Raw genomic sequence first — 27,175 nt, 5'->3', positions numbered from 1 at the left:
TCTATTATTGGTCCAGTTAGTATGGCCTTAGGGTTGGAGTCTAGAGATACAAATGTAGTTGAAAAATCTCACTTCTATGAGTGGATGCAGGTCTCAGAGAAGTTGTAGTGCTGGCTCTTCTAGGTAGAAACCCACAGAACCTTCTGGATGTTTTTCCTTTCCTAGAAAAATTTCCTGTAGTTAGGTTGGCAGTTTCAGTTAATATGTCCTGAAGAGTTCAAGTATATGCTTATCTTTTGGTCAGTGAGGCCCAGTAGGTCTCACTGAGCATTCTTGTTTGAACTTTCTAGTGCAATATTTTAACAAATGTTTTTGATTTAGGGGTTCAGAGGAGTGTTTGTGATAAAAGTTTAGCAAATGAACATAAGAAAGTGAGAGACTTGGTTTTTGGAAAAATTCATTGATTATTTTTTATTGATCACTTTTATAAATTTTAATTTCTGGGTACTTTTTATAGTATTAAGCACCCTGGAGTATTAGGAAGCCATGGAGAGTTTGAAGACTGGGTCTGTCTTTCTTTCTTTCTTTCTTTCTTTTCTTTTTTCCTTCCTCCTTCCCTCCTTCCTTCCTCCCCTCCTTCCTTCCTTCCTTCCTTGATTCCATTTGTTTATTTGAGAGAGCGAGAGAGAGCACAAGCAGGGGGAGCAGCAGAGGGAGAGGGAGAAGCAGACTCCCCGATGATCAGAGAGCCCAATGCGGGGCTTGATCCCAGGACCCTAGGATCATGACCTGAGTGGAAAGCAGATCCCCAACTGTCTAAGCCATCCAGGCGCCCAAGGGTGGGCCTTCCTACATGTGAACATGTATTCACATTATTTGAATTATAGCAGGGATTTTTCACTGTTGAGAAAGAATCGGTGAGATATAGTATAAACTTTTGTATTGACGTGTTTTTGTATTTTAGAATTACTAGGTAATACTGAAGTTTTTTTTAATGGAGCATTTTGAAGCCCTGTTTATTTTTGTTTATAGCTTGTATGTACTTGGTGATATCTAATTTTTTTTTATGACTTAAATCTTGTTAGTGTGTTGGTATATTGAGATTTTTGATGCAAAGCCTAGGGATTACTAATAAAAGTTATGTATTATAGAGTATGTATCCAATGACAGGCCACGGATGTGACTTCTTCTGATACTTTTTTTCAGCCAGGGTTTCTTTAGCAGATTGCAGCTGAGTTCATTTTTAAGGTAGAATAGTCTTCTCTTATATTGTATGTTTTCTTTAATTTGGATTTTGAGGTAAGGTATATTCAGGCTAATTGAGTTAAGGCTTTCTGCGGTTTAAAAAGATTTCCACACAATCTGTGTAAAACTTCCACAGGCTCTGGGGATTCCTCTCTGAAAAACATTGGCTTGTTGATGAGATTATCAAATGACATGGTAATGTTTGTGGTGTTGTAATTTTTTCCGGAATAGTTTATCAGTTGCTAATTTTGTTGTTCTTTCACCAAAAGGGGAAAAACTAGAAATGTTTACATATTGTTCAGAAGCTATGGAGAGAATGACAGTTAACAGATTTTCTTCTTACTGTAATATCGTGGCCAGTATGTTCTTTGGGAACAAAGCACCTTTTATTCAAGTTGTCCTGGCCCTGGAGAAAGTCTTGGGGACTCTGGTCTCTTCTGTATTGGTTCTTTGGTTGTGGTTACTGACAGGAATTGGCAGAGGTGCTGTCCTGGAACTTTCTAATGGTAAATCATGGCTCAGGCCTTGAAGGCATGGTCACATCCAGGGGCTCTCATGATTAGCTCCTTGAGAATTGAGGTGATACCGTCCAAACCATGGTCAGTTGAGGGACTGGATATGAGGCCATCCTGTAGATCAGTGGGTCAGAGAGCTTTACTTTATGTTTTGTAATCTGACACTATTCTTTAGTCTTTGAAACTATTTCTACCATTTTTTTTTAAAAGATTTTATTTATTTGACACAGAGAAAGAGAGAGCCTGTACAAGCAGGGGGGTGGCATGCAGAAGGAGAAATTGGCTCCCTGCTGAGCAGGAAGCCCTATACAGGACTCTGTCCATCCTAGAACCCTGGGATCATGACCTGAGCCAGAGGCAGACGCTTAAGGGACTGAGCCATCCCAGGGGTCCCTCCGCCATTGTTAATGAAGTTTCTGATAGTATTTTAGGAGGATCGGTTCTCTTCCCTACCTGGAGGGCTTACTATATTGCTTAATTGAGTGATGCAGAGGGTTAGAAGTTGAAGAATAGTGGAACAGAGTGGGAGATTGGGAAAAGGAGAAAAAGTGACTTCCACAAAATTAATTCCTCTGAAATTTGGAAATAGAGGAAAAAGGAAAATGTAATCAAGCAGTATCGAGCACTGTATCATTACTTAGTTAAAAGTTTGTAGCCTTTTAAAGCATCGTAATGGGGACGCCTGGGTGGCTCAGTTATTAACATCTGCCTTCAACTACCATAATGATCCCAGGTGCCTGGGATAAAGCCCCACATCAAAACCCCGCATCCTGGTCCCTGCTCAGCAGGAAGCCTGCTTTCTCTCTCTCCCACTCCTCCTGCTTCTGTTCCCTCTCTTGCTGTCTCTCTCTGTCAAATAAATAAATAAAATCTTAAAAAGGGCAGTGAAATGTAGGTTTAATTTTCTGTTAATTTATTACTTGTAACTTGAGGTAAATAAGGTAACCTCTTGTAGCCTTATTTCCCTTATCTGTAAAGTATATCCTATAGTGGTTGTGAGTTAAGAGTCTAAATGCCCTGTGTAATGCCTGGCACCCAGTAAATGGGCTCTCAATAGATGGTAGCTTTTATGATTGTTATTGCTATATAAATAGGTACATTTTGATTATAAAATTTCATCTTTGTAATCTGAATAGAGACATCAGCGAGTTTTCTTTGTAAGTCTTTTTTGTTTTGTTCTCCAGCCAACAAATATTTGAATAGCTGCTTTGTGATGAGTCCTGGGCTAGCCATAGTGGTGAGCAAAACACACAAGGACCTATCTTCATGGGGCTTATAGCCCAGTGGCAGAGTCAATCAGAAAATGATATAAGTAAATTTCAAAATGTGAAAAGTCTCTCTGTCCTTGGAAAAGATACATTTATTTTTATTTTTTGGGGGGGGATACATTTTTGAGACCTAGATACTTTTTAAGTAAGTGTTGCATTTTGAATGTTGGTGTTCTTGTTGTCAGTGGTATTTTATGCCCCTTGATAATGCTTTTCAGGATATGTATGTTTGTCCTAAGTTAATTTATATATTTCTTTTGTCTTTTTTTTTTTCCTTTTTCTCTGAGATAGGGATTCTCAACTTTTTGCTCTTAGGTCTTCTTTATCCTTTTATTTTTTATTTTAAAAAAGATTTTATTTATTTATTTGACAGAGATCACAAGTAGGCAGAGAGGCAGGCAGATAGAGGAGAAAGCAGGCTCTCCACCAAGCAGAGAGCCCAATGCGGGGCTCGATCCCAGGACCCTGGGATCATGACCTAAGCCGAAGGCAGAGGCTTTAATTCACTGAGCCACCCAGGCGTCCCTCCTTTATCCTTTTAAAAGGTAGAGTACCCCAGAGAGTTTTTGACTTTAGTTTTGTGTGTCTGTATTATGTTGAAAAATTTAAAATGATTTCTTCATTTAAAAGTAATGGTAATCTCTTTACATGTTAACATAAATATATTTTTATTTTTATTAAATATTTTATTTATTTATTTGACAGAGGGAGACACAGCGAAAGAGGGAACCCAAGCAGGGCGTAGAGGCAGAGGGAGAAGCAGGCTTCCTGCCTAGTAGGGAGCCCAGTGTGGGGCTCTAGCTCTATCCCAGGACCCTGGGATCCCAACCCAAGCTGAAAGCAGGCGCTTAACTGAGCTACCCAGGCGCCCCTATAAATATATTTTTAATGAAAAACACCCATTTCAAAAAAAAGTATTTATTTATTTATTTATCAGAGAGAGAGCGCGCGCGCGCGCACAGGCAGGCAGAATGGCAGGCAGAGGGAGAAGCAGGCTCCCTTCGAGCTAAGAGCCTGATGTGGGACTCTATCCCAGGGTGCTGGGATCATGACCTGGGATCATAACCGACTGAGCCACTCAGGCATCCCCAAAACACCCATTTACTAAAATATTTTTAAGTTTGGTGAAAAGAGTATCATGGCTTTACAAACTTCTTGCAAAATGCTTTTATGTCTTCATGGAAGGCAGCTGAATTCTTTTTTTAAAGATTTTATTTATTTGACAGAGAGAGATTAGAAGTAGGCAGAGAGACAGGCAGAGAGAGAGCAGGAAGTAGGCTCCCTGTTGAGCAGAGAGCCCGTTGGGGGACTCTATCCCAGGACCTTGAGATTATGACCTGAGCCGAAGGCAGCGGCTTAACCCACTGAGCCACCCAGGCACCCCAAAGGCAGCTGAATTCTTGTATCTGCTTCTGTGTTCAGTCAGTTGCTGTTTATTACTTTGGTTGAAGTATAGGAAGGACATTCATCCTCACAGAAATATGTATTTAGTTGGAAAAGGGGGGAATATTTTAGGAGCTTTTCCAGTAATTGCAGATACTCTTTGTACACCAAAATTGGACAGGTAGTAGTTTTTAAAGGTTAGTTGCAACATGAAATTTGAATTATATCAATGCACCTTTTATATTTTGTTACATTAAAAAGCATTGGTCTGTTTCCCACCTTAAAGGAATATTTTATATAACACAATATCAAAAAATGCATTAATATAAATCATTACCCATTAGGAAAGCCTTTAATTATTGGGAAAGTCTTCAGTACTGGAAAACCCATCAAACTCATGGTGGTGAATAGTTTTCCAAAATTCCGAAAAGCTCAAATTTTATTATTGGCAACAAGTACAATATTTTTTGTTTTTGTTTTGTTTTTGAAGTGACAGTGTCAATTTGTTCATTTTTGAAAAAATACCTGCTAAATACTGGGGTCTGGGTGTCATTTTCTCTTCGACTGCTTTGCATGATCAGTGCAGTGCCAGCACTGAAAAGTGCAAATAATATCTTAGTATTGTTAAAATAATAGTTTTGACATTATGAATACCTTGAATGAGTTTCAGAAGACTTTACCTTGAATTGCTACTCTTGGAAATGGAACAGTTTTCAATGTCCTATTTACATATGATACATAGGGTTTATTTTTATTTGTTATTATTATTTTTTTAAATTTATTTGACAGAGAGCACAAGTAAGCAGAGGGGCAGGCAGAGAGAGTGGGGGAAGCAGGCTCCCCGCCAAGCAGAGAGCCTGACTCGGGGCTCGATCCCAGGAACCTGAGATCATGACCTGAGCCGAAGGCAGAGGCCCAACCCACTGAGCCACCCAGGCGCCCCTAGTTTTTGTGTTTTAAAGCATTAGAAAAATAAGTAATAGTTTGAAATAGAAACTGGAGTAAATATATCATTGAAGTTTTTTTTAGATTTCAGTGAGGGTTTTTTGTGCTGGATAGATACGGATTTGTTCATAAGTTGTGATTAGTTATAAAATAGTTCTCTTTAGTAGTCCTATAAAATCAGTCTTCTATGTCAGCGCTATCTTAAAAACTTTCTGCTATGATGGCAATGTTCTGTAAATCTGTACTATCAAATATTTGTAGACATTAGCTGCTTACGACTTTTGAGCACCTGAAATGTGGTTAGTGTGATTGAGGAGCAAAGTTGCATTTTTTTAAGTCTACAAAACTCTTGAGTTATTACCTTATTTTTATAGTAGTCTTTTTAAATTTTTTTTTTTTTTTTTTTTTTTTTTTTTTTTTAATTTATCAGAGAGAGAGAGGGGGAGAGAGTGAGCACAGGCAGACAGAATGGCAGGCAGAGGCAGAGGGAGAAGCAGGCTCCCTGCTGAACAAGGAGCCCGATGTGGGACTCGATCCCAGGACGCTGGGATCATGACCTGAGCCGAAGGCAGCTGCTTAACCAACTGAGCCACCCAGGCGTCCCTATAGTAGTCTTTTTTAAAAAAATGATAGTCTTTATTTTATTTGTAAGTATTTAGGGATGTCTGGGTGGCTCAGTTGGTTAAGCATCTGTCTTTGGCTCAGGTCATGATCCCAGTGTCCTGGGATCGAGTCCCACATCAAATTCCTTAGCCTGCTTCTCCCTCTTCTCTGGCCTTCCCCCTTGCTTGTCCCCACCTCTCTCTCTCTTTCTGACAAATAAATAAAATCTTTATTTTTATTTTATTTTATTTTAAAAAAATATTTTATTTATTTGACACAGAGAGAGAGATCACAAGTAGGCAGAGAGGCAGGCAGAGAGAGAGGGGGAAGCAAGCTCCCTGCTGAGCAGAGAGGCCCATGTATCCATAGGGTCCTCTTGGCTGTGAAAAATTTTCAGATTTCCCTGTTTTTAACAGTATTGACAGTTTTGAGGCGTTACTGGTCAAGTGTGTTTGTAGAATGCCTCTCCATTGGAATTTAGATGTTTTTTTTCATGATAAGAGTGGGGTTAAGATCTTGGGGAAGAAGACCATAGAAGTAAAATGCCATTTTCTTTTTTTTAAAAAGATTTTATTTATTTATTTGACAGAGAGACCTCACAAGTAGGCAGAGAGGCAGGCAGAGAGAGAGGGGGAAGCCACTCCCTGCTGAGCAGAGAGCTTGATGTGGGGCTTGATCCCAGAACCCTGAGATCATAACCTGAGCTGTAGGGAGAGGCTTTACCCACTGAGCCAGGTGCCCTGTAAGTGCCATTTTCATTGAGTCATTTAAAGGCACATACTATCAGTATGATTTATCACTGTTAATGTTACCTTGATGTATGGTTGACTTTGATTTCTTGTCAGGTTTGTCCACTATAAAGTCACTCTTTTCTCTTTCCCCTTGAGGAGCCTGAATTAAATTTTACTAATTTTAAATATAGCCACCTGCGGCAAAAAGGTGCTATGTAAGATAGCACAGTTCTAGACATTCTTCCTTAGTTTTAAATTTTATCAAAAATTTTATTTTTTTAAGATCTTATTATTTTTTTTTTAAGATTTTATTTATTTATTTTTCAGAGAGAGAGAGCGAGCACAGGCAGACAGAGTGGCAGGCAGAGTCAGAGGAAGAAGCAGGCTCCCTGTGGAGCAAGGAGCTCGATGTGGGACTCGATCCCAGCACGCTGGGATCATGACTTGAGCCGAAGGCTGCTGCTCAACCAACTGAGCCACCCAGGCGTCCCAAGATCTTATTTTTAAGTAATCTCTACACCCAGTGTGGGGCTTGAACTTACAACCGTGGGATCAAGAGTTGCGTGCTCCACTGACTGAGCCAACTAAGTGTCCCTAATGTTTATTTCAATCAATTTAAAGAAGGATGATTTTGGGGGCGTCTGGGTGGCTCAGTGGGTTAAGTCTCTGCCTTTGGCTCAGGTCATGATCTCAGGGTCATGCTCAGCAGGGAGCCTGCTTCCCCCTCTCTCTCTGCCTACTTGTGATCTCTGTCAAATAAATAAATAAAATCTTTTTTGAAAAAAAGGATGATTTAATGTAAAAGAAATATAAAATGTTAATCATGGAATGTATTATTCTCTCAGGGAGGCAGTCTATTTTTAATAAGCTTATTAGTCTTTTTAAAATTCATCTTTTTTTTGAAGTATAACTTACATAGAATAAAATGCCTTTGTTTTAAGTACACTCCATATTAAGTGTACATTTTGATGAATATTGATATATGTATGTACCTGTGTAGCCATCACCACAATTAAGATATATAACATTTCCATCACCTGTAGAAGTCGTCTTCTTTTTATAGTCATTTTTTCTCCCCCACTACTGAATCTGTTTTCTGTGACTAGATTAATTTTGGTTCTTCTAGGATTTTACCTAAATGGAATTATTCCGTATGTATTCTTTTTGGGTCTGGCTTTTTTTGCTCAGCATAATGTCTGGTTCATTCATGTTGCTGCATGTATCAGTAATTAGCTTTTTGTTGCTGAGGATATTGGGTGTGACTACTACAGGATTTGTTTATCCATTCATCTTTGGATAAACATTTGGGTTGTTTTTGCTTTGGGGTTGTTAGGCATAAAGCTAACCTTAGTTTCATGGCATGGGTAGTGAGTGATTCATATTTTGCTGGATAACAGTGCTTGTCACAACACTGTGTATCAGGAATTTAAATTTCTTTTAGGGTGAGGAGAAAAGTCAGTAGAACATCTATAATTTTTTTTGAACATGTGCCATAAAAAGAGAGAAATAAATAGTATTTTGCAAAGTCTCATATATAATGTGTGGTCCAGATAGATGTAGATAATTCTTTTGACTTTTTATCACTTTCTCAGAAAAAAGTTCTTTGTTCCTTTTCCTAGGGTTAACTGTCTAGTAATAAAATGAATAACTGAAGTCTAATTTTGCTTCATGAACTTTTGTCATTAGTAAATGTGTTTAAGTTTTGTCATCTGTAAATGTATTTATACATCAGTAAATGTATTTATTTATTTATTTATTTGACAGAGATCACAAGTAGTCAGAGAGGCAGGCAGAGAGAGAGAGGAGGAAGCAGGCTCTCTGTGGAGTAGAGATCGTGACGTGGGGCTCAATCCCAGGACCGTGGGATCATGACCCAAGCCGAAGGCAGAGGCTTTAACCCACTGAGCCACTGAGGCGCCCCAGTAAATGTATATTTTTAAAAGGTTGAAAAATGTTTGCAATTTGGGGTTCCTTGGTGGCTCAGTTAGTTAAGCATTTGACTTCAGCTCAGTTTATGATCTTGGGGGCCTGGAATCAGGCCGGGCATTGGGCTCTGTGCTCATCGGGGAGTCTGCTTGTCCCTCTCCCTCTCCCCCTGCTTGTGCTCTCTTGCTATCTCTCTCTCAAATAACTAAATAAGATCTTAAGATGTTTGCATGTTAGGGTACCTGCTGGCTCAATCAGTAGAGCATTCAACTTTCGATCTCAGAGTTGTGATTTCAAGCCCATGTTGGGCATGGAGTCCACTTAAAAAAATTTTGCATGTTTAAAAATGAAGATCAGATGGGTGCAAAAGGAAAAAGTGTTTTCTGTTATAATAGGTGGGAGTAGAGTTTCCTTTTATTTTTGTACCTTAAAAAAATTTTTTTTTAAAGAAGATTTTATTTATTTGACAGAGACACAGTGAGAGCGGGAACACAAGCAGGCTTCTCGCTGAGCAGAGAGCCTGATGCAGGGCTTGATCCCAGGACCCTGGGATCGTGACCTGAGCTGAAGGCAGACACTTAACGACTGAGCCACCCAGGTGCCCCTAAAATATTTTTTAAGTTTTTTTTTTTTTTTTTTTAGTAATGTCTACACCCAACGTGAGGCTTGAGTTCACAACCCTGAGATCGAGTTGCATACTTCACTGACTGAACCTGTCAGGTACTCCCTTAAAAAAAAAATTTTTTTTTTTTAAGATTTTATTTATTTGATAGAGAGACATGGCGAGAGAGAGGGAACAGAAGCAGGGGGTATGGGATAGGGAGAAGCAGCCTTTGTGCTGGGCAGGGAGCCAGATACAGGGCTCAGTTCTAGGTCCTGGGATCATGACCAGGGCAAAAGGCAGACGCTTAACGACTAAGCCACCCATGTGTCCCTTAAAATTGTTTTTTAAACTGAAGTTAATGTTCAAAAAGAAACTGACTTTAGGGGCGCCTGGGTGGCTCAGTTGGTTAAGCGTCTGCCTTTGGCTCAGGTCATGATCCCAGGGTCCTGGGGTTGAGCCCCATATTGGACTTTTTGCTCGGCAGGGAGCCTGCTTCTCTATCTCCCCCTCTCTCTCTTTCTCAAATAAATAAAAATCTTAAAATTAACTTAAAAAATTTTTTTTGGGGGGTACCTGGGTGGCTCAGTGGGTTAAAGCCTCTCCCTCTGGCTCAGCCCCACGTCTGGCTCTCAGCTCCACAGGGAGCCTGCTTCCTCCTCTCTGTCTCTGCCTACTTGTGATCTCTGTTGAATAAATTAAAAAAAAATTTTTTTTAATTTAAAGATTTAAAATTTAAAGATTTTATTTACTTATTTGAGAGTGAGAGAATGCATGTGTGAGCACGAACGGAGGGGAGGACACAGAGGGAGAGGGGAGGGCTCCATTCCAGCACACTGGGATCATGCATGACCTGAGCTGAAGGCGTTCAATGTTATTTTCTGTTTTTCTTTTTCTTTTCTTTCTTTTTTAAGATTTTATTTATTTTACAGACAGAGATCACAAGTAGGCAGAGAGGTAGGCAGAGAGAAAGGGAAGCAGGCTCTCTACTGAGCAGAGAGCATGACATGGGGCTCGATCCCAGGACCCTGAGATCATGACCAGAGCTGAAGGCAGAGGGTTTAACCCACTGAGCCACCCAGGTGCCCTCTGTTTTTCTTTTTAAGATTTTATTTATTTGAGAGAAAGAGAGCACATGCCCAGGTATGTGCCCAAGTGGTGGGGAGGTAGAGGGAGTGGGAGAAGCAGACTCCCCACTGAGCAGGGAGCCCAGTGTGGTGCTCAACCCCAGGACCCTACAATTGCCACCTGAGCCGAAGGCAGACACTGAACCAAGTGAGCCATGCAGGTGCCCCTTCAATGTTATTTTCTAGGAATAAGAATATTTTCCTACATAATCACAGTAAAAATTTCAGTCATAATTAACATTAATATAGTACTATTACCTAACCCATGACTCTTATTCAAGTTAATAGTTGTCTCTTTAATGTTTCTTATAGCATAATTTTTCTTGTTTCAAGATGAAGTTAAGAATCATACAGGCACTTGGTCTTTATATCTCTAAGTCTCCCTTAATCTGGGATGATTCTTCAGTTTTTTTGTTTGTTTTTTGTTTTTTGTTTTTTATTTTGTTTTTTTAAAAGATTTTATTTATTTATTTGACAGAGGGAGAGAGATCACAAGTAGGCAGAGGGGCAGGCAGAGAGAGAAGGGGAAGCAGGCTCCCCGCTGAGCAGAGAGCCTGATCCCGGACTCTATCCCAGGACTCCAAGACCATGACCTGAGCCGAAGGCAGAGGCGTAACCCACTGAGCTACCCAGGCACCCCTTGTTTTTTTTTTTTTTTTGACTCTTATGACTGATATTTTTGGAGAGTATAGTTAATTGATTTTGTGTCTATCAGGTTGGGTATATCTGATGTTCTTTCAAGATGAGCTTCAGTTTATGCATTATTGTCAGGAATGTAACAGATACTGCTGTGTTCTTCTCATTGCATCACGCCAGGAGGCACATGGCGTCCATTTGTTTTAGTGTTAATGATGTTACCTAACTTAGTAACAGTCAGATGGAAGAGATGCAGAGGGCAGGTATGTGGGAGTGGGTGCAGAGCTTCAGTGCTCTCTTTGCATACCACCTTCTCCTTGAAGCTCCACTGTAGTTTGTTTATTCGATCATCTGTGGATGATCATTTGTGGTGATGAACACAGTAGCCAAATGTCAGTTTTTAGTAATTATGAATAAAGCTACTGTGAATATCTTATCTTTGTCTTTTGGTAAAAATTTCCCTTGAATATATATCTAGCAGTGCATTATGGGATTATGGCATTATGGCATTATGGTGTAGGCATATATTGAGATTTTGAAGATATTGCCAGACTGTTTTCTGAAGTGGTTGAACTAATTTGCACTAATGAAGTTATTAATCTTGTGTTATCTTAATCCAGATCTGACTAAGGTAAAAATAGCTTGCTGCTGGAATGGGGGTAGAACTATTCATTTATTTGAGACTGTGTGTGTGAGGAGTGCTAGAAGAGTAGCTCTTTTTTCTGCTTTTGGGAAAATGGAGTTAAGGAAATGTGGGGGGAGTTTCAGTTTCTCATGCGTTCATTCTGGTAGTCTTTGTCAGATGTGGATAGTACAGCCTGAACTTCATCCCAGATTTGCCATAATTTGGGGGGAGCCAAATTTTACATCCAGGAGATGGAGATTTGTAGCAGTGGACAGTTTTTATAAGAAAGATTCATGAGATTTTAAAGGAGTACATGTTTTGAATTGTTAGTAGTGGTAGCTAATCAGGTTTCACGACTTCTAGAAGCCGTAACAGGGAACACTTTCAGAGTCGAGCTGTCAGCTGCTGTGCTGGGTTCTGATTCTGCTTTGGCTTCTCCTTGCTATGTTTCTCCAGTTAGAACTTAAACTACATAGATCTGCAGCTCCTTCATGTTAGTAGTGATTGCATGTGCCTAGAAGTTGTCTGGCTTCTTGACACTTGGCCAAATTGTGAGAAAATGGTAGACTTAAGAGCTGAGAGGCCAAGGTCTCCCTTTTCTTTGTTGCATACCCAACAATAAAAAGAACTGGGTTGATGTCTTCTCTCTCCTCTTTTTTATTTTTTTTTTAAAGGTTTTAAAAAAAACATTTATTTATTTGACAGAGAGATCACAAGTAGGCAGAGAGGCAGGCAGAGAGAGAGGGGGAAGCAGGCTCCCTGCTGAGCAGAGAGCCCGATGCGGGGCTCAATTCCAGGATCCCGGGATTACGACCTGAACCGAAGGCATAGGCTTTAACCCACTGAGCCACCCAGGTGCCCCTCTCCTCTTTTAAAAATGTACTCACATGCATATAGAGTGATAGATGTCCCAAAGAGGAGCTGAGGAACCCAGGAAAACTAGAAAAATACATAGAGAAAAAGGAAAATAATTATACTAGTAATCAGAGATAAAATAATTGCTAGTGGGGACTAATTTAGTATAGAGTTGTTAAGATGTTGACAAAAAGGCCAGGTTATATTGTATTGGTTGTTAAGTATAGGATGCAATTTATCAAAGAAAACCAATTTCCTGGTGTTAATCATAGAGGGAATATATTAGTTGAATTCACTTACAAAGAATTTTGAGTAATGGACAATGTCTGAAAGAGTGGTTATATAGATTATGTAGCTATTTTTAAATCAGCTCTCAAAAATTTGAGGGTAGACCTATGTCTGAGGTCCTTATCCCAGAATTGGAGTAGCCAAAGGAGAGAAAAGGTTAGAGGAGGGAGATGAGAGCCTTACCTTCTGTTCTGTCATAGTTGCTTAGGTATGAGAAAGGTATGCTAATAGGGTGGTCTTTGAACTAACAGTATTTTGCATGCATTCTATCTGAAACACTTTATACCATTATGTCCACTATGTCTTTTTCCAGCTCCTTCCTCAAAGGGTGCTTCTATATTTCAGAGACGCTAGGACCAGGACTTGTCTCAGGATTTTTGAGGACTGCTAACTCCATTGTGTCATGTGTTATTGTTATCACTGGGCATGAGATGAATGAAAGTCCCATCTGGTTATTCATCCTTTTTGTTGTTCCATCTCCATAACCACTGAGTTTTTTCCCCCGTTGACCCAGACTCATGGTTTAATTTCTTTCCAAGAACTCTTATTGAAGTTTCTGAAGTGTCATTTTTGGGGTTGCCTGGGTGGTTCAGTTGGTTAAGCGTCTGCCTTCAGCTCAGGTCATGATCCTAGGGTCCCGGGATAGAGTCCCGGGATAAATCTCAGCGTGGAGTCAGCTTCTTCCTCTGCCTTTCCCCTTGGCTTGTGCGTTCTCTTTCTTTCTTAAATAAATAAAATCTTAAAAAAAAAGTGTCATTTTTTTGTGTTAAACCTTTTCATATGTTAAACTGTTCATAGGCTGTTTTTCAGCTTTATTAAGGTAAATGAAGCCCATCCTGCCTTGATAATTTTGCCTTCTCTTTAGCCCTCTGAGGTTACCAGTACATTTCCCTGCACAGTGGTAGCTGTGTTGGTAGGCACAATCAGGAACTTTATTCTCTTCCATTCATTGCCTGTTCTTTTCCTTTGCAAGGTTGACCATTTAGTCTGGTTTACTCTTGTCTCTATATAATTATTAATACTCTGCTTTTACACATGTTTTCTGGTATATGTATGTACATAAACTGTACCTCTCATGTGGGGCTTGAACTCACAACCTTGACATCCAGAGTCCCATGCTCAACCCACTGAGCCAGCTAAGTGCCTCCCCTCACCACATTTCTGTAACTACTCTTCAGATCACCAGTGACTTCATTGTGGAAGCTAGTGAAGACTTTTCAGTCTTTGTCTTTTTTGATTTCAGTGTTTGAAACTTTTGAACTATAGAAACTTTAGGAAAAAAATTGTGCCAGTACTATCTTTGTTGTATAAACAAATTAGAAACTTACTAGGAGAATTACTATATATAATTCTACCATTCAGAAGTAAATATTAACATTTTGGGACATCCTTATGTATACCTACTAAGAATATATTTTAGAATGTGTCAAATGTTATATTGTCTGTACTCTATAGCCTGCCTTGAACACTTAATACGTTGTTGGCATCTTTTTATATCAGCGAATTTAGTTATTTGTTATTATCACCTGTCTCTCTATAGGTATGTAGGTCTGGCTTCCACAGTATCTGCTGAATTTCTAACACCTCTCCTTTCCTTTTAGCTCTTGCTAATTTGTCCTCCTCCTGGTGTCTTGAATGATCTTCCTAAAGTGCCAGTTTCAACAAAACAAAAACAACAAAAAAATGAAATACCAGCTTCATCCTAAACATTTTCTTGCCCTAATCTTTTATAGCCTTTCATTGCCCTTGGGATATAGTGTACAAAGTCTTCTATGATATGGCCACGAATTTACCAATCTTCACTTTAGTTTTTAGCTGTATTGAATAAATGGATAATCTCCCCAAATATCCTGGCTCTTTCTCCTATCTGTTTAAATTCAGTGAATGTGGAGAAAGTGAGAGTCCATGATAGGATGCAAAGTTAGTGCTAGAGATCTCTAATCTTTCTCTTCTTGCCAGTATTCTCCTGCATTATGTTTGCTGAGCTTTGTTCTTGTCCCTTGAGCTTGTCCTTGCTTGACTTCTGCTTTGGGGTAGTTTCATTCAATTTTTGGTTATAGTTATGTAGATTTACATCCAAATCTGTTTTCTCATTCCCCCTGACTCTGTAGTGGAATAAAGTCTTTATTAATGGTGTTTTGGGGTATTTCCCCAGGTGCTTTCATTTTGACCAAAACCACGATTGTCTTTCCTCCCAGATTTTATTTTTCTAATTTCTGTTTACTTTCAGTTCTTACATACAGATTGAAAAAGCATTCCACCTCAGTATAGAATCCTGGAGGTCCCGTTCCATTTCTGCATCCTTTGTTTAGATTTTCCTTTCCAAAGGGACCAGTGCTGCTGCTGCTGAGGAAATGGAGTAGATACTTAAATAGACCTTGGTTTTATGCATGCCACTGTAAGAGAGGGAGGACAAGGCAGTCCTCCTGGCATGAAGGAATGGCATGAAGAGATGAAAGAGAATGCTGTGGAGAGTAGAAAAGTTCTCATTTGGCCTTGAGTTTGGAGGTGAAACAGTAGGAGATTGAATTGAGGAGGTATGGGTTATCAGATTGCTGGGGACCTAAAATACCAGGAGTTTTGCTATACATGGTAGGTTTATTTTTATTTATTTTTATTTTATTAATTTATTTATTTATTTTTTTTTTTAAAAGATTTTATTTATTTATTTGAGAGAGAGACAGTGAGAGAGAACATGAGCGAGGAGAAGGTCAGAGGGAGAAGCAGACTCCCCATGGAGCTGGGAGCCTGATGTGGGACTCGATCCCGGGACTCCAGGATCATGACCTGAGCCGAAGGCAGTCGTCCAACCAACTGAGCCACCCAGGCGCCCTTATTAATTTATTTTTTATTTTTATTTTTTTTAAAGATTTTATTTATTTATTTGACAGAAATCACAAGTAGATGGAAAGGCAGGCAGAGAGAGAGAGGGAAGCAGGCTCCCTGCTGAGCAGAGAGCCTGATGTGGGACTCGATCCCAGGACCCTGAGATCATGACCTGAGCCGAAGGCAGTGGCTTAACCCACTGAGCCACCCAGGCGCCCCTTTATTTTATTTTTTAAAGATTTTATTTATTTATTTGACAGATTACAAGTTGGCAGAGAGGCAGGCTCCTTGCCAAGCAAGGAGTTCGATGCAGGACTGGATTCCAGGACCCTGGGATCATGACCTGAGCTGAAGGCAGAGGCTTAACCGACTGAGCCACCCAGGCGTCCCAGTTTATTAATTTTTAAAGCTTTTATTTATTTGAGAGGGAGAAAGAGCCAGAAAGAGAACACAGGCAGGGAGAGGGGCCAGGGGAGAGGGAGAAGCAGGCTTCCAGCTGAGCAGGGAGCTGATGCGGGGCTTCATGCAGGGCTCAATGCAGGGCCCACATCCCAGGACCTTGGAATCATGACCTGAGCCAAAAGCGGAGGCTTAACTGACTGAGCCACACAGGTGCCGCATACCCACACAAGCGTCAACCATATTGACCGTTTTTATAGGGGGTAGGCATGACCAGAATGGTGCTTTAGGAAGAATAATCTTGTTGGTTGTGAGTAGTTAGTGATCAGGAATTAAATTAGAAATTTTATTGTAATAATCCAAACATGAGTTAACAAAGGCTTAACTATAATGAAAGGAGAGTGCAAGAGGAATCTTGAAGGAGGAACTGACCTAATTTGAGACAAAATGACAGGGTATAAGGAAGCAGGGAGGAAGAAGTTGCAGATGATTTTGTGCTTTTAAGCCTAGCTGACCACTGAGTTCTGAGAACTAGGGTACCTTGATCAGTTGTTGATGAGGTAGATATCTAGGAGGAGCAGGGAACTGAAAATGCCTTCTAGGTCATGGGAGAAAAAATCAAGTCTGTAATTCACAGCAGGGCGAGGGTGGTGGGGGGGCCCTTCCCAGGGTGTTGAAACAGTCTGGAAATTTCTTTGCTCTTGTTATGATGACAACAGCAATCTCCATGTGTTCCTTATTCTGTGACTTAGTAGGCAGAGTTCTACCATTGTGGTAGAGAATACCATCGTAGATTAAAAAAAGGTTCAAGACAGTATCTAAACAGAATTTATAGTTAAACCATAGGTATGCTGAGGGAAGTCAGAAAAGAGAAACTTTTAGGGAATGGCAACTAAATAGGAAGGAAACACAGGTAGGAAAACAGTACCAGTACATTATTGTTGTCATGGAAGGAAAAGGAGAAGAGTTTTGAGAAAAGGCAATCTAGAAAGGCAGAAGAGCACAGCATCCAGAGTCTGGTTCAAATCCTGACTTTTTGTAAAAATTCAGGGCTGTTTTCTGATGGTCAAAAGTCTCCTGGGGCTTTGAGTTGACCACATTTAGCTCAAGGCTGAACCTATGCATTTCAGGACCTCCTTGCATCCTTAGAAAGAACAGTTGAGAAATAGGCCCACTTTCCATTCTGACTAATTTATAATTCAGAGGCATTGGGTAAGACAAGCTCTCTAGTACATATATAAACACATTAGAACTGGTGTCATTTAAATGAATGTGGAAGGAGCAGTCTGAAGTGGGGAATTCAGAATTAAAGATTATAATACTGTAAGCATTTAAATGAGATTTTTTCAACAGTCATGACTCTTAAGATTTCCCGTTTTAATTCATAAAAGAGAACAGGTAGAACACCATTCTGAGTAATATAGGTCTCTTTAGTGATAATTAAATCACAGATTATTATTCTTGGTTCTTAAGAGTTTTTGAGAAAATTTTACATTAGGAAGTAATCTTATGGAAACCATGTTATAAGTGGTAGTTAGGTTTCCAGCTCAGGGCATTAAAAAAATAGCTTTTTAAAAAAAAGATTTTATTTATTTATTTGACTGACAGAGATCACAAGTAGGCAGAGAGGCAGAGAGCCCGACGCGGGGCTCTATCTATATCAGGACCCTGAGCTCATGACCCAAGCTGAAGGCAGAGGCTTAATCCACTGAGCCACCCAGGCGCCCCTAAAAAAATAGCATTTAATAATTTGTATACTATGGTTAGGTAGTTTGGCACTACCTGAAAGGTTTATAGGTGGAATGGTAAACAGGACCAGAACAGGATTTCCTTGCTTGTTCCTTAGATTCTGCCTAAGTCTAGGGCTTCTCCTGTAATTTAGTCCTGCTTTCTGCAGTTGGAAAGGTTAGGCATTACACAGCTCTAGGGACTCCATTTGCATCCTTTATGGTATTAGTGGCCATGGACCTTTCTGCTTCTGAGGCCTGTGTCTCCTTAAAGTAATAAAGGGGGAATTAAAAAAAAAATCTCTTAAGTGATTTTAATATCTTCACAACTATCAAATCAGTTTTTTTTTTTTTAAATATTTTATTAGCGTGTGTGAGAAAGCCCAAGTGGCGGGTGGGGGGAGCTGCAGAGGGAGAGGGAGAAATAGGTTCCCGGTGAGTAGGGAGCCCAGTGCAGGGCTTGCTGCAGCGCTTGATCCCAGAACCTTGGAATCATGAGCTGAGCTGAAAGCAGATGCTTAACCAACTGAGCCACCCAGGTGCCCCCAAATAATTCAGTTTTTATTGGAGAGTCATTTGCCTTGTAAATTGAGTCTGGTTCAAATCTGCTTGCTTTATAAATTCAGAGCTATTTTCCGATGGTCAAAGTCCCATGGGGGTTTGAGTATAAAACATTTGGCTGGATGGGGTGTAAAATGGTAGTAAAAACACTCCCTCAGGATGTTTTGTCTTACAGTGAAGTCTTATGGTTGATGTAGCCTCTGCAGTTCTTTAAAAGCCAAGTAGGTCCACTTACTTTTTAAAAGCACACTGAATTGATTTGTGCTAAATATGGCCATAGGACTGATGTGTAAGCAGAATGCCTGTATTGATTTACAGTGGGCATCTTCTTGGGGTCTGATCATCACTACCTTGGCAAGTCATTTCAGTTGGAATGTACCATAATTTAATTGAATCCAAGTGTTCATCAGCTGTGAGATTCTTTATGTATTACTGAAGAAGAAATCCTCATACTATGACGTAAGCTCTGCCACAGAGTTTTTTAATTATTTAGATATTTTTTTTAAGATTTCATTTATTTGACACAGATAGAGAGCACAAGTAGGCGGAGCAGCAAGCAGAAGGAGAGGGAGAAGCAGGCTCCCTGCTTTGCAGGTAGCCGATGTGGGACTCGATCCCAAGACCCTGGGATCATGACATGTGCTGAAGGCAGATGCTTAACCGACTGAGCCACCCAGGTATCCCCCCCTTTTAAAAAAGATTTTAATTATTTAAAATTTTTAAATTAAATTTAAATTTTTTAAAGATTTTATTTGACAGAGATCACAAGTAGGCAGACAGGCAGGCAGATAGAGGAGGAAGCAGGCTCCCTGCTGAGTAGAGGTGGGGCTTGATCCCGTGACCCCGGGATCATGACCTGAGCTGAAGGCAGAGGCTTTAACCCACTAGCCACTCAGGCGTGCCTAATTACTTAAAATTTTTATTTTCATTTTTTTCCCTTCAGTTGTCTGCAATGGCTCACTTATTTTATATTTTCAGATTCAAAAGACATTTTAAAATTATTATTTTTTAAGTAATCTCTACACCCAACGTGGGGCTCCAACACATGACCAAGATCAGGAGTTGGATGTTCTTTTTTTTTAAGATTGTATTTATGAGACGGAGCAAGTGTGTGTGCAGGTGTGTGCCAGTGTGTGGCACACAAACACGCATGCATGCGGGCATGCATGAGTGAGCAAGCATGAGCTGGGGGCTAGGGGGGTGGTGGGCAGAGAGAGAGGGAGAAGCAGACTTCCTGCTAAGCAGGGAGCCTGACTCAGGGCTGATATCAGGACCCTCAGATCACGACCCGAGCTGAAGTCAGAGCTTCAGGGAGTGAACCACCCAGGAGCTCCAAGACTTGCATGCACTGAGCCATCCAGGTGTCCATTATTTTACATTTTTTTAAAAAAAGATTTGATTTATTTATTTGACAGAGATCACAAGTAGGCAGTGAAGCAGGCAGAAAGAGAGGCAGGGTGGGGGCGGGGGAGCAGGCTCCCTGCTGAGCAGAGACTGATGCGGGACTTGGTCCCAGGACCCTGAGATCATGACCTGAGCTGAGGCAGAGGCTTTACCCACTGAGCCATTCAGGCACCCCATTATTTTACATTTTTTTAAAAAAAGATTTTATTTATTTATTTGACAGAGATCACAAGTAGGCAGAGAGGCAGGCAGAGAGAGAGAGAGAGAGCAGGAAGCAGGCTCCCTGCAGAGCAGAGAGCCCGATGTGAGGCTCGATCCCAGGACCCTGGGATCATGACCTGAGCCGAAGGCAGAGGCTTTAACCCACTGAGCCACCCAGGCGCCCCTATTTTACATTTTTTAAAAAGTTCTTTTAAATTTATTTAAGTGTAATAGATTATTATTACATAGTATATATTTTGTGTATATTTCAAAGAGACAATAGAAGTGAAATATATTGGTTAAGGTACTCCTCAAATTTCTGCATATTATGTCTGACTCTTCTAAATAATAAAAAATTTAGGATTATGGAAGTTTCCTTACTCCCCTTTTCCCCCATTATGTCATGTTATTATGTGTCATGTTATTAAGGGTGTTAATAATGAAATGTTTCTTAGGGGACTGCTCCGTTGTTTTCTTATCAATGTAAAATTCAGTGATTTCTTGCTTCTGAAGTTCTTAAAACCAGTCCAAGTTGTTTAATTTCCCCCTTTAAGTACTTTTGCAGCTGGTGCAGATGGCCACATGTGGGTTGTGCATTGCCCAGTCTCTGCAGCAAACGAGAACAAGCTTTATCTGTGTGTGGTTTTTTTTGGTTCTTTTCCTCAGGTTCTGTAAAGCACTTACAGTCACTTCTCTGATGGTGAAAAGTTATTTCACTAATATCCCATTGCTGTTTGCTTTCTTTTATATACTGCATTTCATTTCAATTTAGAACCATATTATAATCTTTTGGGAGACATTTTAAGCAGTTTAAAATCGGATACTAACAACAATGCAGTTGAAAGGATGCTAGTAAACAGCTATAACTAAGTTTACTACGGGCAGACAGTGACACCTGTGGCACAACTTTCTTTGGGCTGAGAGCAGTGGTAACAGGACACTAATTAAGATGTATTCCAGTTTGGGAGAGGTTAAAATGTGGGATACCATGTATCTTGTGATGTTGTTATTGGTTTGTTTGTTTGTTTGTTTTAAATAGAATCACCAGTTACTTAAGAGGTGGAGGAGGGCACTAAGTTGATCTCAAGCTTGAGTCTGGTGTGAAGCTTGTGGGGCCATGTAGCAGTTCAGAGTTAAGTTAGAATATGGGTGTCTCCATGGAACCCTCAGAGTTGAACTGGGGCTAGAAAACCTTCCAGAGAAGGGCAGATAAATTATATTTTATTTACTTTTATGTTTATCCCCACCCACTGAGCTTTTTCCCCTTTTCTTTTCTTCCCAGAAGGCAAATAAATTAATAGCTGATTATGGATGTTAATGTACTTTTACTTTGCCTTTTCTTCATTTTTGACCAATTTCTAGTTTATATATATATATATATATTTTTAATATTTTTATTTATTTATTTATTTGACAGACAGAGATCACAAGTAGGCAGAGAGGCAGGCAGAGAGAGAGGAAGAAGCAGGCTCCTTGCTAGGCAGAGAGTCCAGTGCAGGGCTTGATCCCGGGACTCCGGGATCACAACCTGAACTGAAGGCAGAGGCTTTAACCCACTGAGCCACCCAGGCACCCCTCTAGTTAATATTTTTAAGCTATCTCTATACCTAATATGGGGCTTGAACCCACAATCCTGAGATCAAGAAGAGGGTTGGTCTACTGAATGCTGTACTGAGCCAGCCAGATGCCCTGAGGCATTTTTTCTATTTAATATTTTTTAGATCTGACAAACAGAAATAAAAGGGTGATGTGAATTTATCTTGGAGATATTTACAGTATATATACAATACTTACATTTTTTCATTTTTAAGCTGTAATATTCTTTTTCCATTCTGTCTCCAGCTTTATGGAGATAGAGTTGATATATAGCATTGTATAAATTTAAAGCATGTATATAGCATTGCATAAGTTTAAAGCATGTAGTGTATTGATTTGATACATTTATATATTGCAGAATGATTACCACTATAGCATAAAGCTAACACCTCATTCCATCACATACTTACTATTTCTTTTTTTGTGGTAAGAACATTTAAGATCTAATCTCTTCACAACTTTCACGTATATAATATGGTAATCACTTTGCTGTACATAAGATCCCTAGAAGTGGGACTTTGTACCCTGTGAACACAAAGCTCCCTATCTTCCCCACCTCTCAGCCTCTGGTGACTCCTACTCTACTACTCTGGTGACTACCTACTCTACTCTTTGTTTCTCTGAGTTTGGTTTTTCTTTAGATTCTGTATATGAATAATATCCTACAGTATTTATCTTTTCTTGTCTGACTGACTTCACTTTAAACTCTGATATTTTATAATGGTTTTTGAAAGGTCACTAATGAAACTTACTAGCAAATTATTTTAACTTGATGGTTCAAGATAATTTTTTGTTTTTTAAGATTTTATTTATTTGACAGAGAAAGAGAGAGCACAAGTAGGCAGAGACAGAGAGAGGGGGAAGCAGGCTCCCCACTGAGCAGAGAGCCCAATGTGGGGCTCCATCCTGGGACCCTGGGATCATGACCTGAGGTGAAGGCAGAGGCTTTAACCTACTGAGCCACTGAGGCGCCTCTCAAGATAATTTTTTAAAAAGAATCACTAGTGTATAAAATGCTAAGCAGAAAGTGGGGAGAGTTGTGGAAGCTGTGAAATAGGAAGGGGGGATGCTTATTTTAAGAATCTTTAACATACCTCATGGTAATGGGAGAACTGTTGCAAGGGAGTAATATATATTAAAATGTCAATCTGTTACCTTCATTCACTCCCTATTGCTCAATGGCTAATGAAGAAGGTCCTTAGTTTGGTCCCTGATGTCCTGCCTGGTCTGTTCCCACCTATCTCATTGGGTTCATCTTATACCATGCCCCGTTTCCCCCAGATAAACATAAGAAGATGGTGAATTGAAATGTAAGGGGATTTATGAATTTTACTTTTCCTGTTATACTGTTATAAATAGGGATTAAAAAATATTCTGTTGGCTCTGGTTAAATGGAGCCAGGGAATAAGTAAAACACCTTAGATATAGTTTCTGGGCTGGAATTCTGTATTTCCTCTTGATTAACTGGATGGAGATATTTTTCTCATTAACAGGTTTCTCCACATATAAAAATCTGTTGTAAAGATACCAGAAAATAATGGCAGCGGAAACGCAGACACTGAACTTTGGGCCTGAATGGTGAGTTTTCAAAATCTCATATCCTATCTGATATTGGATGTACAACTAGTACAGTAGTAAGGTATTTGTACAGATATTGGGTGGTTTGTTTTTGAGACTTTGATTTTTGTGCCTAGTTGAAAACAACTTAGCTTCTCTAGGAATAAATTATGTTTGGTTAGTGTCTGCATTCTGTATTTAAAAAAAGCTTTCTTGGTCTGGCTTTGTAATGATAACAAGATTTTCTTGGTCTGGTTTTGCACTGGTAATGGTTATGTAATGATAATGGACTTCTTGCAATCCCACCACTCTAGCAAATTATTTGCCCTTTTTTTTTGAGCCCTTGTCTAAGTGCATATAAAATTTCACCTATAATCGTAACATTTTTATCTGTATATGTTTTCTGCTACAATGCTGTTTCGTGAGTGCTATTCATAGACTTATTTGAAAACATAGTTTTTATTGAATTATTATTTGAATTGTATTTTATTGATGGTCTAGGCAGGTGGTCCAGAATTATACTGGCTATTAATTGTAGCTCATTTAAGGTTGGGATAGCATTTGCCATAATAACAATTAATTGACTTTTGAGTCTCTTACAGATGTGTTTGGACCCTGAATATGGAATTCTCATGGAATTTTGAGATCCATCACATTGTAGTGTGATTTTCCCCCTCTCTTCCTCCTTTCCCCCCAATGTTGGTGATTGAAGATCCTCTCGTCAGTGGCATGAATAGTTGCTTTTTCTATTCAAATCTTGGGCCAGAGGCAGTATATAAAATAGATAAACTGGAATGGTGTCTTAAATATTCTTGATTGTTTAGGTGAAAAATGGTGCAGACTTCTGTAGTAACTCTCTGCTTGAAGACACTTATTAACTTATTTTATGCATTTCTTTTTATATGTAATTCCTAAATTTGTTTGGCCCTTATAGCTAGCATTTGGAAACTGAGAAGTCACTACTTGAAGTTCTAGGAACTGAAGCAGCTTTTCTACTTTGAGAATTATTTTGGAAATGTTGACCTAAGTAATGCTGTACCTGTTTTAGTTCTTAGCTTGTGTTTTAAAAATAGTTTTATTGCCGTATCAGTATATGTTTCTGAAGAAATTGGAGATTACAAGTGAGCCAGAGGGAGATCTAATCACCATAATTTTACCATCCATGATATAACTACTGTAAATAGGTTAGTTTATCTCTGTGGGTGGTTTTTCTGTATGCTTATTTGTGTATGTGTACATTTATTTTCACAAAAATGGGATCATACTGTACATTCAGCTTTGTAACCTTTTAAAAAAAGAGCCACATCTAAAGTATCTTTTTTTAAATAAATGTTTTCTTGATCTTAAATGGTTGCATTGTATGATGTACCATCATTTACTTAGCCTTCTAGATGTAGCATATATAGGCTGTTTTCAGGTTTTCATTATAAAAATATTTTTGATGAACATTCTTATAGCTAAATCTTAATTCACATCTTATTAGCTTTATAAGGTGGGTTTAAATCTATATAGCTCACTTGTTGAACTGTTTTATGTGTAACTCTTCTGCCTTTGTCTAGAATTTGTAACCGCTTCTCTTTTGTATTTACACACTTTTCTTTGTAAAAACATGATTAAACTTGGGACGCCTGGGTGGCTCAGTTGGTTAAGCAGCTGCCTTCGGCTCAGGTCATGATCCCAGCGTCCTGGGATCGAGTCCCACATCGGGCTCTTTGCTCAGCAGGGAGCCTGCTTCTCCCTCTGCCTCTGCCTGCCATTCTGTCTGCCTGTGCTTGCTCTCTCCCCCTCTCTCTCTCTGATAAATAAATAAAATTTAAAAAAAAAAAACAAAAAAAAAAACACATGATTAAACTTGTCAGCTAATTTAAGGAAGTTGTCTTCTCCCGCCTTTTGAGAAAAAGAGACAACACTAGGAATTCAGCCTAAAGAAAAACTGCTGGAGATGTTCTAGAGTTAAGTTAGTACACATTTAGCTTGATGCCCTGTATCATTGATTGACAAACTATGGCCTGTGAGACTATAAATACAGTTTTTATGAATAAATTTTATTGGAACATAAAACATACCCATTTGTTTCCGTATTATCTGGCTGCTTTCATACCATAGTGGCAAGGTTGAGTAGTCATAGGAGAGGCCATCTGGCTCTGAATGCTTACATATTTACTCTTTGGCCTTCTACAGAAAAAAGCTATTTGGCCTCTGCCCTAAACCATGAGTTTCCGGAGTCGTTTCAGTGGGTCACTGACCCAGTCTACCAGTAGCACTATACACATTTTTCATTGGTACTCTGAAGTTTTGTTTGATCAGTCCAGGTTTTATACAGAATTTGAACTGAAGTAGCTTTAGTAGAAGTCCCATGCTTAAACAGTAGCTTTACTGAATTTTTACTGTGCAGGCATTATTAGAGCTTAGGGTCCTTCCCTTACTCACCTGGAATGCTTTTAAACTAAGTTCTGGAGGTCTAAATAGGCATACTGCCTTGTTTCTTTTGGGAAAGGGAATACATGAGACCCTTAAGTAACTCAGATAACCCTGAGCTTAGAAGCTGCAGTATGAGTAGAAGCTGCTGCTGTGTTTCCATGCATGTAACATTGCATTCATTGTGGAACCTGAAGTAAGGAGCTGTGTCCGGAACACTTGAGAATCAAAATTTAGAGTGATTGCATTCCATTAGAGTGTCGCTCTGAACCATACAGAAATGAATTCAGTGATGCTTTATTCTGTTCACTAAGATAATTATTTCTATTATGATGTAAAAACAAATATTCAATAAGAAATAGATGAAATGAACAGATTTACTGATCCTTGGGGAAGTAGTAAAGATGGGAGAATGTTGAAAATCGTGGTAGAGACAGACCATGAATGACCATATACATAGACTTTTTAAGGTAAGGATGTGGGGTCTTTAGGTCTTAGCTTATCTCTATATTTAGAATAAAAATATGTATTATATAACACTAAAGCAATTTAAAAAGGTGTGATAGATTTAATGAAGGAGTAAATAGTTTCTAGAAATAAAACAATAGTCTTTACTCAAATGTTACTGCCTTAGACCTCTCCTGACCCATCTGTATATAATACCATCTCATTTCCTATCTCTCTACTCTGCTTAATTTTTCCTTTTTCTTTTTCTTTTCTTTTCTTTTCTTTTTTTTTTTTTTAAAGATTATTTATTTATTTATTTGGCAGACAGAGATCACAAGTAGGCAGAGAGGCAGACAGAGAGAGGAAGGGAAGCAGGCTCCTGGCTGAGCAGAGAGCCCGATGCGGGCCTTGATCCCAGGACCCCGGGATCATGACCCGAGCTTAAGGCAGAGGCTTTAACCCACTGAGCCACCCAGGCGCCCTTAATTTTTTCTTAATGGTCTATATCTAAATGGAACGTGGCAACTATTTTACTCACTTATTCTCTTTATGATTTAAATCCCATCCTCCAGTTCCCACTAGACTGTGAGCTCCACAGAGGGCAGGTACTTTGGTCTCAGTTTTTGTACAGTTTGTTCATTGCTGTATCTCCAGTGCCTGCATTATATAGTAGGTGCTCAATAAATATTTGTTCATTGAGTGAATGAGTTGTTGGAAAGTAAAGTTGATTTTTAATGTTTTGCTATTATAAATATGTGTGTGTATATATCTTTGAACAGTTTTGTTGGTACTGCTGATTATTTTGGAGTAATTCCTTGGAAGTGGAATTATTAAAACAAAAATTGCAGTTTTAAGGCTTTGGATGATGTGTGGACAGATTGACCACCAGAAGGGTTGTGTGAATTTAATTCCCATCCCATGCCTGTTTACTTCACCCTTGACAAAACACTAAGTACTACCTTACAAAAAAATGAAAAAAAAATTTTTTTGTTTTAAATCTGGTAGATTTAGGTTTTTTGGATTTTTAAAAAAAATTTTTGTTTGGTTCAGTAACAAAGTAATTCATGCTTATTCTAGAAAACCGTGGAGGAAATGGTAGTACAAAAAGAAAAAGAAAATACATAAGTTGTCCTTAATTCTACCGTCCAAAGAACCATTGTGAATATTTTGGTTTGTATCCTATTTTTTTCCCTGCAAATGTTTATATATATACTTAAAGACATTTAAAAAAAAATTCATTATTTACTTGTTTTGGGGGGATTATTTTTATTTTTACGTTGAGGATTGTAAATAGATAAATGTAGATGATAAAGGAATCTATCGTAGGGGGAATAAGTGCAGATAGTTACCT

General features: G+C 39.1%; 1 protein-coding gene across 4 annotated transcripts in view; it reads left to right on the top strand.

The window, feature by feature from the left end:
• Positions 1-27,175, top strand: part of GIGYF2 (GRB10 interacting GYF protein 2) — a 150,315-nt gene that overhangs the window by 5,952 nt on the left and 117,188 nt on the right. For 3 of the 4 annotated variants that reach the window (XM_059167700.1, XM_059167699.1, XM_059167696.1), the window contains exon 3: positions 22,896-22,980. In XM_059167700.1, coding sequence (XP_059023683.1) covers positions 22,940-22,980 — 41 coding nt within the window. In that variant the 5' untranslated portion in view covers positions 22,896-22,939. Of the gene's footprint in view, positions 1-9,198; positions 9,277-22,895; positions 22,981-27,175 lie in introns of all 4 variants that reach the window. The other variant, XM_059167697.1, reaches the window with a different exon arrangement.

Source organism: Mustela lutreola, chromosome 3 (assembly GCF_030435805.1).
Source record: "Mustela lutreola isolate mMusLut2 chromosome 3, mMusLut2.pri, whole genome shotgun sequence".
NCBI classification, from domain to species: Eukaryota; Metazoa; Chordata; class Mammalia; order Carnivora; family Mustelidae; genus Mustela; species Mustela lutreola.
This window is presented reverse-complemented; position numbering and strand designations above follow the sequence as displayed.